General features: G+C 41.1%; 2 protein-coding genes across 2 annotated transcripts in view; both read right to left on the bottom strand.

The window, feature by feature from the left end:
- Positions 1-4,273, bottom strand: part of LOC132575544 (coiled-coil domain-containing protein 102B-like) — a 104,942-nt gene extending 100,669 nt beyond the window's left edge. Inside the window, exons 1-2 of the mRNA XM_060244355.1 lie at positions 4,068-4,273; positions 2,486-2,594 (exon numbers count right to left, since the gene is read on the bottom strand). Of these exons, the coding sequence (XP_060100338.1) occupies positions 2,486-2,594; positions 4,068-4,273 (315 nt within the window). The remainder of the gene's footprint in view (positions 1-2,485; positions 2,595-4,067) is intronic.
- Positions 4,274-4,567: 294 nt separating this feature from the next.
- On the bottom strand, positions 4,568-5,145 carry LOC132575543 (coiled-coil domain-containing protein 102B-like). The gene has a single exon (XM_060244354.1). The coding sequence runs from the start codon at positions 5,135-5,137 to the stop codon at positions 4,568-4,570; it is 570 nt and encodes a 189-aa protein (XP_060100337.1). The 5' UTR covers positions 5,138-5,145.
- Between the last annotated feature and the right edge of the window lie 8,547 nt (positions 5,146-13,692).

Genomic DNA, 13,692 nt, shown 5'->3' with positions numbered 1-13,692 from the left:
CTACATGTGCTAATGTCATTCAGTCCTTACACCTGTATTTTCATCAAGAATGGCCACGCATCCTCCTTATTCTACCGTATTTCTTATTTGGAATAATAGATTGGAATAGTGATTGTAATGCAATGCAATGAATAGTAATCTGGAATGGTAGATCGGAAAGTATTTCTCTGGTCTGATAACAGAGAAGACACAACACTGCACAACCAATCACCTCACCTTAAAGAGAAGGATGCTGTTAGTTACCTCCATCCTTGAGAGGAGATGGATGGAGTGTAACAACAGGATTTCAGTTAATTACTCTAAACATGCCACAATGTATACATCAATCTGCAATTCTGATATTTTTATTTGCTTCACTATTCTTCTTCCTGGAATGAAATCCAAACAATTGGTAACCATATAAGCTAAGCTTCTTATTCCTGTTTGGTCTTAAGCTTTTTAGATGCTTTGTCTTGTTTGCAGGAGGAGTGGTTTAGCACCCTGGCATCAAAACATAAGAACATAAGAGAAGACATGTTGGATCAGGTCAATGGCCCATCCAGTCCAACACTCTGTGTCACACAGTGGCTAAAATACCCCCAAGTGCCATCAAGAGGTCCACCAGTGGGGCTAGAAGTCCTTCCACTGTGCCCTCCTCCCAAGCACAAGAATACAGAGCATCATTGCCCCAGACAGAGAATTTCAATGATAAGCTGTGGCTAATAGCCACTGATGGACCTCTGCTCCATATGCTTATCCATTCCCCTCTTGAAGCTGACTATGCTTGTAGCCACCACCACCTCCTGTGGCAGTGAATTCCACATGTTAATCACCCTTTGGGTGAAGAAGTACACCCTTTTATCAGAGGACAACCTCATCTTGGATTCATTTCCCAAGGAGCACTGGGGCCTTGGGAAGGTACCATAACACAAGGGATCTACAGCTCTGTTGCTTCATCCACCTTTTGTTCTTATTCCAAAGCAGCAGAGGCTTTTTTCACTTTTTCCATGGGTGTGTGAGTAGTTATTGGCTGGTATGAAGCAGCTAGGAGCGGCGGGAACTTCCCAGTATAATTTTTCTCAGGTGAGACTGGGCAGGAGTGCTGCTTATGGAAAAGGAGCTGCTTGCCCACAGAAGGTGGACGTCACAAGGCAGAAGTGATGGGCAGGCTGGGCAGGGCAGTGGAGAACAAGGGCTGGGGGGGTGGGGTTGGATTTGGCACCTGTAGGTTGGAGTCCCCTGTTCCAGTCTGATGCTGTGCATCTGTACCCACGGAGCATGGATATCTGGCTGCACGGGGTCTGCCATTCTTTAGTGACCCGGCTACAAATGTAAGAGTATTGGCAGGAGCTAGGCAGGGATATGCCGCTTGGCTCTTTTGGTGGTAACAGCATGGGGCAAGACCTGTTTTGGAAATTGGCTTGCATGCCACTTCCCAGATTTTGGGACTCCCTTAAGGGGTCTTGGCATGGGGGCTTATGGAAGCAAGCCAGATCTGGGACTACCAGTGCTCACCCTCATGGGCAGATGGCAAGGAGACCACTGGAGGCAGTCATCCATGTGAACTCCTGCAACCTGCCATCCCATAGTTCTCCACCCAAGGTGGCTGGCAGGGTGTGATGGATACATCATCTGGCACCAGGCCAGTCAGTGCTCTGAATCTAGGGGCCCAAGTTGTGCCAATGCTTCTTACAGCTGTAGCCAATAAAGCTGTGGTCATTTTATTCCACAAATTTTCCAAACCTGATATGTATGCTTGTTTCTGTGCTGCTGGGAAATGGGGATGCCTATTGGCAGGAACTCTCTCCTTCCACCTAAATGCTGGTGCCACAAATGGCAAAGTTATACTTTATGTTACTTTTCTCCATATTCATACTCATTGGAGGGATGCTTATGAAATTCTCATCCAAATTTCTCCAAAGATCTTGGAGTTTTAAATTACTTTGCCTTATATGCGGAATGTCAACAGTAGTTTAGGCATGTGCAAGTCTTCCTTCTTTTATTTCTGGACTTTGTAATGATGATGGCGCACATATAATTTGCCTCATGTTTGTGCCTTCTGATTATTCACATTCCCCCCCATCAACATTACAAAATCTGTACAATCACAGGTGTGCATTTCTGAAATAATGGAAAAAAGGATGTACAATAGCTTCAATATTCCATTTTGATATTATGTTTCATCAGTATGCAAAAGTCACCTGCTTAAATCTCAGTGAGTTTAAAAATGAAGAGAATGAACAGATGTAGAATGCTTTGGCAATCCAGACATACAGAAACTCTGGAATTAATTTTAACTATCTTCCATGTTAAATCAGAAGGAAAAAGAAATATGGAACAGAGCCAGCCTATGGAACAATAATAGAATGGAATAAGGAATTTCCCTGCTTCAATATAACACATAATTTCAAGGACAAAGCCTAGGGTTTTGGAAGTAGGTTATACAAAATGTCTCCATTCATTTTATCTACTGTAATTTCCTTTGGCACTTCCTTTTAAAACATACCTGCTTTAAACTGCTCTCCGTGGACATTTTTAGCTCATCGTACTTCCATTTCCACAGAGATTTCTCTGATTTCAGGTCCTCTACTTCCTTTTTGAGAGTTGAGCGTATTCTAAAATGAGACAAGAATTATCACAAGGTGGGTAGCCATGTTGGTCTGAACCAGCAGAACAAGGTTTGAATCCAGTGGCACCTTCATGACAAACAAAAATTATTCTTTTATAATCTCTCCAGATCCCTGTGGAATGGAGAGGGATGGTAGACTTCACAGAAATGGGGTTTATGGAGAACCTGCCCTATCCTGTGATGGTTGGCCAAGATCTCCTTACTTATTCATTGGATGTGGTAGCCTGCAGCCATAACCTAGATGGTGTGTGTGTGTGGGGGGGATGAATCAGTTTCCATGGAGATCAGCACTTCATCAGCTAAGGAAGAGGAAATGGTTCCGGTTACTGCAGGAGAAAAGGGGGGCCATGTCACCCAGAAAGGGGAAGGCCAGCCCATCTCAAATCCTAAGGGAGGACGATCCAAGTAGGGGGAGGGGTGCAGTTTTCCTCAAGAGAGCCAGTCAGATACTCCCTGCCTAATTTAGCTCACAGGATTATTTTAAGGATAAAATGGAAGATAGGAGAAAGAAGCCAGTTTATGTCCCCATTGGAGAGACAGGTGGGATATAAATAAAATAAGAGAACAGTTTAGTCAGCATCCTAAGCCTTCCAAACCTGTGTACTGACCCTAGCACAATGGCACAGTGGCCACAACCCTGGCATAAAATCCACACAAAATTACACTGAGTTTGTTATGGTTGATACTTTAGTGGGGAGAGGCCCCAACAGCCATCTAGCCTAAACTTCACCTTGTTGCATGATTGCTCAAACAGATTGGAAATGATAAACATTGGATGAGTCAATCTTGATGCACAGAAGCCACTCCAAACTCTAGAATCTGAACGACCCTTCAGTCTCATTGGCTATCTGACAATCTAGGAGGGAGGTACATGTGTATCTGTTGGTGATGGAGCCTCCTGTGTCTCAGAAAACCATAAATGCCAGAAAACCTCTGTGGCTCAAGAAATAGAAATAAATCCTGTTGAATTTAAAAAAGCATGACTGACAGCCAAATGTGCACCAAAACTATGGTAACTGCTGCAATTTGGTCGGTTCTCAGATGTTGTTTTGTTTGAGGAGGAGTTGTTTCTTTTAACTGCAGATATGTCTTTGGACATCTTTGAAACCTAATAAATATTTAGTAACTGTAGCAACAGCCATCATCATTTTATACCGGAATAAATCAGATGCTTACAACGGAGCAACAATATCTTGGTTGTAACACAGTGCAATATATATAGCCTTGCTACAGAAAATTTAAAATATATGCCATAGCTATTCTAAATTGCTGTTGTCACTTGCAGAGAGTTGGGGAACTTAACAGAGGTGATAATTTATGGGGCAATGTGAACTATATTCTTGAGTATTTAGCTTTGGGAGAAGTCTTTTCACCATGTGCCCATGAATATAATTTTATTTTAAAATGGACTGAAAAGAGTTCCATTTAAAAGTATTGCTTAAAAATGTTTTGAACTTACTTTTGTTCTTTCTGCAGGATTTTTTGCAATTCACGAAGTCGTAAGTGTAACATCGAAATATGCATTACTTCGTCATCCTGAGAATAGATTAGATGATCCTTGCTTGAGTTAGGATTTTTCAGAGAAACTGCAGTTGTACATTTACTTCCAGAATTAAGAATTTCCAGATTGATTTTCATATTGTGATGGTCAAAGGAATTTTCCATTGTACAAGTATCCTGAGAAGAAATTATGTTAACTTGTCAGCAAAACAGTTCTGTCTAACCATCAGAACACCCACCCACTTATCAATGGTTGGTAATACCTTTGTGAGAAACCAGAAATAAGAATTCTCCCTTCCCAATGGTTTAGAGACTGATTTCTAGAGTTCAGAACAATATTACACTGTGCAATCAATGCTTCACTACTGTGAAAGAGATGGAATTAATAGGATATTATGAAAGCAAATCAAAATTGATCTCTAGGGAATGTTTGCTCCTCTTTTGTGATTTTCAAAGTATTTACTCATAGCTGTTTACCTCATGGATATAGTCTACATCACAGATCTTGTTATTCTGTACATATTTAAGTGGTTTGTTCTCTAGAAGTCTTGTATGGTTTTCTTTCATCCAGCACAAGTCAGAAGAATTTAAATTCTTTTCCCAAGTATTGCCAGTTTCTGCTTCTTGATTCTCACTAAGTACATGTTGCTTAATTTTTTTCAGGACACTCAGCTCTTTCAATGTGGATTCCAGCTTGAGCTTCAGCTGCCTCCCTTCTTCACGTGCTTTATTTCTTTCTGTCCTAACTTTGCTCCATTTCTCCCGCCAGTTGGCAGTACAGTCTGACCACCAACGCATGGTCTTCTCCATTTGAGCTGTCCTGGCCTTGGCTTCTTCAAGCTCTCGAATTCGTAGCTCCTCACATATTTCCCAGTCACTGCTGTTATAAATATACATACAGTGGTGATAGGATGAAGAAGGAAGGACTCTTTGTGTAATTAAATTTGATTTACAGGTTTTATATGTTCTTTCATAGTTCTCTTCTACAGCGTCTTTCTGTTGGATTTTTAGAAGTTGTTTATCTTCCATTAAATTACAGACAGTCAAGATTTATGCCTTGAGATGTGTATTTATTTAATTAGTTCATTAAAAAAATGTAGACTGTACAGTTGTGGCATTGGAAACCATTCCTATCTCAAAATCAGTCAGAGGGGGAACGAGATGATAAACAATCCTCTCCTACCCTTACCAATGTCAGGAATGTTATGGTTGTCCTCACCTAAAGGAAAAAAAAGGACAATTAAATATATAAATACTTGAATAAATGAATGTGACCATTAATGACAGCATGTTTTAGATTGCAGTAATCACACCTTTAACGTTAATTTACCATTAGTGGTACCAAATATAATTAGGGAAGACAACATATAAAGCAAAGTCCAATGTTTACATGTCTGGCTTCCTTTTTTCCCTTAGAAGATTATTTTTTTTAAAAATTCTCACAACGAGTTCCAAATTGAATTTGACCTAAATAGCCACCATTTTAATGTTAGCTGTCAGCAAATACACTGGTTGTTGTATAGCATGGTTTGTGTGGCAGCTATGAAGCCAAGTAAACCTTGTTCCCTTTTTCAAAACCAAGTTCCACAAGGATCTATCATGGGGTGTATGGGATGGGGGAAACTGCCATGAATTAGGGAAAATGCATTAATGAATCTGCTGTAAGAAACTATATATGGTAGACTATCAGAATGGCATTTCAACAAAATATTTCATCTCTAAACTTTCTCTCCACTCATAGTTTATAAATTACTGGGAATAAATAGAACTCCATATAAAGACATTTATAATTCAGCTTTAAAAGTTCATGTTACAGTTTAAAAAAATCATATCTTATCTTATTTATTAAGATAATTTGTTCCACATATATAAAAAGATCAGTCCAAAAGCCAAAGGAAACAACATCTCATCCATTATGCTTAACACAACCAATTCCTAATCCAAAACATAAATAGAACAAATCTATACTTTGTTTCTCCCACAGGGTCTGAGTGATTCTACAGCTGAGTTCACTTGACAGCTTTCACAGCTTGAAGACCACCCAAATGACATAGAAGAGCATGGAAAAATTGTCAGGTAAAGTGCAGTATTATATGCCCAAAACCTCAAAAACAGAATCTCATTTTTAGAATTTTGTACATTACAAAAATGTAAAATATACAACTGGCTTAGTCATGCTAACAACTATGTAACTCTTTGTCTGGGGTTGGCACCCCTGCCCCTGCATTTACCACATGTAGGGTTGCCAAGTCCAATTCAAGAAATATCTGGGGACTTTGGGGGTGGAGCCAGGAGACTTTGGGGGTGGAGCCTGGAGACATTGGGGGTGGAGCCAAGATCAAGGCTGTGACAAGCATAATTGAACTCCAAGAGAGTTCTGTCCATCACATTTAAAGGGAGAGCACACCTTTTAGAATGCCTTCCTTCCATAGAAAATAATGAAGGATAGGGGCACCTTTTTTGGGGGCTCATAGAATTGGACCCCCTGGTCCAATCCTTTTGAAACTTGGGAGGTATTTTGGGGAGAGGCACTAGATGGTATATGGAAAATTTGGCATCTCTACCTCAAAATACAGCCTTCCCAGAGCCCCTGACACCCGCGGATCAATTCTCCATCATTCCCTATGGGAATCGTTCCTGGAGGTGCATAATGGCTGTGGGGGTGGAGCTTCCCCCGCCAGCCAGCTGGCTGGGGGAGGGGGGAAGCCTGTAAAACCAGGGGATCCCCCGCTGGGACCTGGGGATTGGGAAGCCTAACCACATGGGACTGCAAGCTAGAGTTGCCAGATCTCTTCATTGCAGCAGTGGGGGGATGTGGGGGATGTTCCAGGAGTGGGCAGAGATGTCACATGATGCATTGATGCCACTTCCATGTGCCATAATAATAATAATAATAACCCACATAGTAAGCTCTCTGTATTCACACATAGTGTTTCCTTCATTTAGTCTCATAAAAATGTCATGGTTTTCAGCGCTTCATGGTTTCAAGAGGTGGGAAGAATTTCCTCCTGCTGGTCAGCCAGCCAGCCCATAAAACCAAGGGATCCCCGCCCCCATCTGAGGAATGGCATCCCTACCAGTGTTCCTTGTAAACTGAGTTAGTGTGAGATAACTCACAGTTTTTTAGCCTCTGGCTCACACATTTTTGTCTTAGCTCAGGAAGGATGATCCTAGAGCAAACTAATTTATGCAGTAGCCAAATCTCTCACTCACAACTTTAATGCCAGTAGCTCACAAAGTAGAATATTTGCTCACAAGACTCCACAGCTTAGAGGGAATATTACTGCAAGCTCAATCAAAGGCACACTGCACATGCAAGCCTTGAAACCAGAAAAGTAGTCTTCCAGGTTGCACCAGGACATGGTCTTGACTGAGTCTACTCAGGAGTCAGGTGGCCAGAAGGATCCCAGCCAGATCTCAGCAGTATGCTCAGCAGCAGAAGCCAACCCAGCTGAGTTTTTACCAGAAAGAACTTTGGAACTGTGACCCAAAGAGCTCTACCAGGGAACAGGGACAGCACTGACCTCCTTACCAGGGAACAAACAGCACTGACCAGGGAACAAACAGCACTGACCTCCTTAGAGGAGGTGGAGTGGGGCAGTAAGTTTTTTAAAGAAGTTCAGGGGAAAGGGCCGGTGAACTCACTAATCCAAGGACAATATCCATTAGCCCAAGGGCCTGTCACTCCCCAGGACTGGATGGGAGAGAGGATTTTCTGAACCTAGGTTTCAAATTTCTTCACATATATTAGAAGCAGGAAACCAGCCAGGGAAGCAGTGGGGCCCTTGGATGACCAAGGGTTCAAAGGATTACTGAAGGAGGATACGGAAATGGCTGAGAAGCTGAATGCATTTTTTTCCTCCGTCTTCACTGTGGAAGATGAGAAGTGTTTGCCCGCTCCAGAACCACTAATTTGGAAGGGGTGTTGAAAGACCTGAATCAGATTGAAGTGACAAGAGAGGAGGTCCTACAACTGATTGATAAATTAAAAAGTAATAAGTCACCAGGTCCGGATGGCATACATCCAAGAGTTCTGAAAGAACTCAAAGTTGAACTTGTGGATCTTCTGACAAAAATATGTAATCTTTCATTGATATCTGCCTCCGTTCCTGAGGACTGGAAGGTAGCAAATGTCACCCCCATCTTTAAAAAGGGTTCCAGAGGAGATCCAGAAAATTACAGGCCAGTCAGTCTGACTTCAATACCGGGAAAGTTGGTAGAAACCATTATCAAGGACAGAATGAGTAGGCACATTGATGAACATGGGTTATTGAGGAAGACTCAGCATGGGTTCTGTAAGGGAAGATCTTGCCTCACTAACCTGTTACATTTCTTTGAGGGGGTGAACAAACATGTGGACAAAGGAGACCCAATAGATGTTGTTTACCTTGACTTCCAGAAAACTTTTGATAAAGTTCCTTATCAAAGGCTCCTTAGTAAGCTCGAGAGTCATGGAGTAAAAGGACAGGTCCTCTTGTGGATCAAAAACTGGCTAATTAATAGGAACCAGAGAGTGAGTATAAATGGGCAGTCTTCGCAGTAGAGGATGGTAAGCAGTGGGGTGCCGCAGGGCTCAGTACTGGGTCCCATGCTCTTTAACTTGTTCATAAATGATTTGGAGTTGGGAGTGAACAGTGAAGTGGCCAAGTTTGCAGATGACACTAAATTGTTCAGGGTGGTGAGAACCAGAGAGGATTGTGAGGCACTCCAAAGGGATCTGTTGAGGCTGGGTGAGTGGGCATCAATGTGGCAGATGAGGTTCAATGTGGCCAAGTGCAAAGTAATGCACATTGGGGCCAAGAATCCCAGCTACAAATACAAGTTGATGGGGTGAGAACTGACAGAGACTGACCAAAAGAGAGATCTTGGGGTTGTGGTAGATAACTCACTGAAAATGTCAAGATAGTGTGCAATTGCAATAAAAAAGGCCAACGCCATGCTGGGAATTATTAGGAAGGGAATTGAAAACAAATCAGCCAGTATCATAATGCCCCTGTATAAATCAATGGTGCGGTCTCATTTGGAATACTGTGTGCAATTCTGGTCACCACACCTCAAAAAGGATATTATAGCATTGGAAAAAGTGCAGAAAAGGGCAACTAGAATGATTAAAGGGTTGGAACACTTTCCCTATGAAGAAAGATTAAAATGCTTGGGGCTCTTTAGCTTGGAGAAATGTCGACTGCGGGGTGACATGATAGAAGTTTACAAGATAATGCATGGGATGGAGAAAGTAGAGAAAGAGGTACTTTTCTCCCTTTCTCACAATACAAGAACTCGTGGGCATTCGATGAAATTGCTGAGCAGTCGGGTTAAAACGGATAAAAGGAAGTCCTTCTTCACCCAAAAGGTGATTAACATGTGGAATTCACTGCCACAGGAGGTGGTGGCGGCTACAAGCATAGCCAGCTTCAAGAGGGGGTTAGATGAAAATATCAAGCAGAAGTCCATCAGTGGCTATTAGCCACAGTGTGTATATTTATATGTGTGTGTGTGTATATATATATGGAGCAGAGGTCCATCAGTGTTATTTAAAACCAATGATATATTTGACATTTTTAAACTGTATCCTCATATCATCTTTCAAAGCAGTAGCCATGTTAGTCTATTGCACCCAAAATCTTCATGTTATTAGCTAACAAATCAATCTGAAAAATCTGAATGCACTATGTGATGAATAGGTGTGTGTTTCCATATGTGTGATTTGAATCTTGGAGGACTCATTTTAAAAAAAAAAACCAAATCTATTTCAGCCAACAATATGATGATACATGGAATAATTGAAATTCTGTACAATAGGGACTCACTTTAATGACCCATCCAGACATCTAGTTGTGTAAATAAAGGAATTGGTGAGAAAATGCTACAGTATTTACTTCAGAGCAACAGAAAGAGTCAGTAACTAAGATGAAGCAACACCATTCAGAGACTATAACAAAATCAGCTACAGTTATGTGTGCTACAGAAAGTTAGCACACATTTAAGAATCAAGAAAAAACACCCCACATAGTAAGCTCTATGTATTCACATACAGTGTTTCCTTCACTTAGCCTCATAAAAATGTATTGGTTTTCCAGAAATCAGACAGCTACATTTTTGCTTTATTGCCCTATGTTCCCTGGTTTAGTTGGCTTCTAGATAAGAGAGGGAAAATAGGAGAGGGGCAGTGCTCAAACTGAGCGAAAAAAGGAATTACGTTGGTTACAGTTCAAAAAGACTGCATTCAGTTTCAAAGTATGAGTCCAGTGGCACCTTTAAGAAGACAAAGTTTTATTCACTGTAGGAGCTTTCATGTGCATGCACATTTCTTCAGATACAATGAAATGGCATTTACCAGTCCATACATATAGGCAGAGGCTGAACAGTAAATTAGCATGCAACATTATGAAGATATTTATCAGATTCAAGAATAACAACCTTGGTCTATATGTTTACCATTTAACATAATGAAGATGTTTTAACAGATGCAAAGACCGAACAGAGATAACAAGTTGTCCACGTGGCCACCATTTGTTTGGATTCAATTCCAGGTCCCCGTGGCCTCTGGTGGGGGATGGAAGGTAGGGTGGTCAGATCCAGGTTGGTAAACTCCTAGACTGATTTCCCACTAAACGTACGCCACTCTCACTCTCCTCTTTTCCACAGGGCTGCTGCTGGATTTTGCACAAACTGCCCTGGATCAGCAAGCAGCTCTGCCTCTCTTCAGGTTTCCATCACAGCAGGCAGGATCCTCTGAAAACCGGTTTTTATCTGCCATGGAGGGGACTTGAAAAGGGGTGGGGCAGCTTGCCGGCTTGGGGCAGCTTGTGCAGAATCCAGCAGCAGCCCGGCAGGGAAAAGGAGCAATGAGACTGAAATAAAGTGAGTGGGAAAACAGTCCTAGAGATTTGGGGATGGAGCCTGGGGAGGACAGGGACTTCAGTGGGGTACAGTGCCATGCAGTACATCCTCCAAAGCACCCATTTTCTCCAGGGGGAGCTAATCTCTGTAGTCTGGAGATGAGCTGTAATTCTGGGGGATTCCGAGATCCCATCTGAGGACTGGCATCCCTACATACAACAAATGTAGTGTGAATAAATGTGCATGAGATAGTGAATTGCAGTAGCAGGCTCTTCTCCAAACCTTCATACATTGTTTGAACAGATTCTGTATTCATGGCACACAACTTAGACATGTTCTCAAGATCAAAACCATATGGCAGAATTCTCAATCACACATGACAGCTGGTCATGTGGGTTATCATACAGGCAGTTGCTGTAATCCCTCTTCCCCCATCTGCCTGCACACATTCAGAATTTGCACAGAAACTTCTATGCCCTTTTAACCTTGAAATGATATCCATAGCAGTGATTGTTCTCCTGTGATGCTGCTTCTGCATGTGTTTGTGAGATAGAAAGCAGAGGAAAATGGGCCTGAAACCTTAGAACCTGGAATGATTGCTGATACAATATTGATGTCTCAAAGGTACCAGAAACTTTCGGCCAATTATCAAGAAGGAGCTCTACTGTAAAGTGTTTCTATGTGATAACAGTGAACAACACTTCCTCTCTAAGCAAATGTAATCCTTAAGAAGAGCATTTTTCATGTGTGACAATTCTTCTGATTGGCACAGACTGACATTTTCACAGCATGTTCATCCTTTCTCAGAGAAACAAACAATGACTGACAAAACACCTTGAAGAAGGGATTGAATACATCTGGGAGACAAATCTGGAGATAATTTACTTAACATAAATTACAACTGACTTCAGAAGCAATTACTTACATTCCTGAATTTCCTCAGATTCTCGGCCAATAAAATCACATCTACCAACAATATGATTTCACACACATTTCTCTGCTACACTGTACAAAAATTTAACATACACAGGCATTTAATATGACTTGTGCACATTCTATGACAAGAGAAGGCCTAGACATCATCCATTAGTTACAGCTATGCTGTTATTTCTTTCAACTATCACCTTTTTTTTTTGAAGACTGAAAATGGATAGCAGATATATGAACTTTTCAAGGAGCACATTGCCCCTAAACTGCATAAGGAAAACATAGCATATGATTTCCTTTTAGTACAGATACACAGATAATAGTAAAATTTAGAACTCTGTCTTTTAGAGTAAACAGTGGAAATTAACATGGTTTGAAGCTACAAAGAGATGATGTATTAATCTTCCACTAATTCTGAGATTGCTTCCATATGGAGGTTCCTCTTCCCTTTTTTGAGCACTATTTTTGGAGTTTCCACACATCTGCTATCATTGTCTTGTTTCCAGGTTTTCCCAGTCCTCAATAGTTTTATGCCATTTTTTTTTTCAAAAAAATCACTGTCTGAGTTCATTACAGCATAGAACTAGTGAACATATTCCTTTGCTGCAAAGAACCCACCCACATCACTCCATATCCCCATGGTCAGCCCATTATTGGTGCTATTTCCCTGGCCTTTGGTTCCTGCCATGCCACCAGAGGGCATTGTGACTTTTTAAAAAAATCAGACATTAAAATTAGTAACTACTACTGTGGTATGATGATCTGATGCCAGTAATCATTACAGAGCTATTGTGCATGCATGAAAGAAAAAAGGGGCAACACTATGGCAGCCTTTATGACTGTGTCCATAAGTCAAGGTGGAAGAGAAAAGACAGGAGGGGGGAGTGGAATATGGAAGAACTATTCAGGAAGCAAGTATGTTTGGAAGCTCCACTGCCAGCAGACATGCCCCTGTATTCACAGCAGAGATAACAGCAGCGTGAAAATCATTACCACAGGCAAGCAGTCTGACTCTCTCTTTTGGCATGGGCAACTACCATTACAGAAAGTTTCTCTGTGAAACTGATAAAGACAATGTGTTTATCTAAGAACAACTAATGATTTTGTATGCTGACCAAGGGTCTCTTCTCTTGTTTTGACCCATATAACTCATTTTGGGGATACTTTGGAAGTATTTTTTTTTTAAAAAATCAGATCTGACTATATATTATATATTCTGTGTCTGAAAGTTAATTTCAAATTCCAGAAGTCTTGCAGCCAATCATGAACTAAACAAATGGTTCAGAGAAATCAATGGACAGCCAATGTGCTATAGTGCTATAGAGTATCTGGCTAGGACTATTTCTTGCAAGAAGCTCAGGGATGCACATGTTTTATTCTCATAGTGACCCTGTGAGTGGGTTAGGCTCAGAAGACAGCAACTAGCCCCACATCATTCAGTGAACTTCTTGACAGAGAATTCAACAGTGGGTTCCCTGGGACACATTTGCTCCCCATTGAATTCTCCAAACAATTCACTATATTCAATAATAGGCTGTGCAACTTCTGCATCTTCAGTGCACTTTCACACATTTATATGGAGAAAGCTCAGTAACAGAGATACAGTTCAAACCCTGGCTATCTGTTAGAAATAAACTATTCCCTTTATTTTTGTAATTTCTATATTGCCTCACTAACTAAAAGGATGATCTGTGAATGGAATATAATTATAAGGTCTCATCCATTTGCAACTTGACCAATTAAACTTAATTTTAGAATATCTTCTCAGAAAATAGCTTCCAGCTGTGAGATTAATGACATCTCAAGAATCACTAGCT

This window comes from Heteronotia binoei, chromosome 7, assembly GCF_032191835.1.
Source record: "Heteronotia binoei isolate CCM8104 ecotype False Entrance Well chromosome 7, APGP_CSIRO_Hbin_v1, whole genome shotgun sequence".
NCBI lineage: Eukaryota > Metazoa > Chordata > Lepidosauria > Squamata > Gekkonidae > Heteronotia > Heteronotia binoei.
The sequence above is the reverse complement of the archived record's forward strand: the minus strand, read 5'-3'. Positions and strand labels throughout refer to the sequence as shown.

Excerpts from the sequence above, each read along its gene's own strand:
- LOC132575543 (XM_060244354.1), bottom strand. The coding sequence starts at position 5,137 with ATGGAAGATAAACAACTTCTAAAAATCCAACAGAAAGACGCTGTAGAA.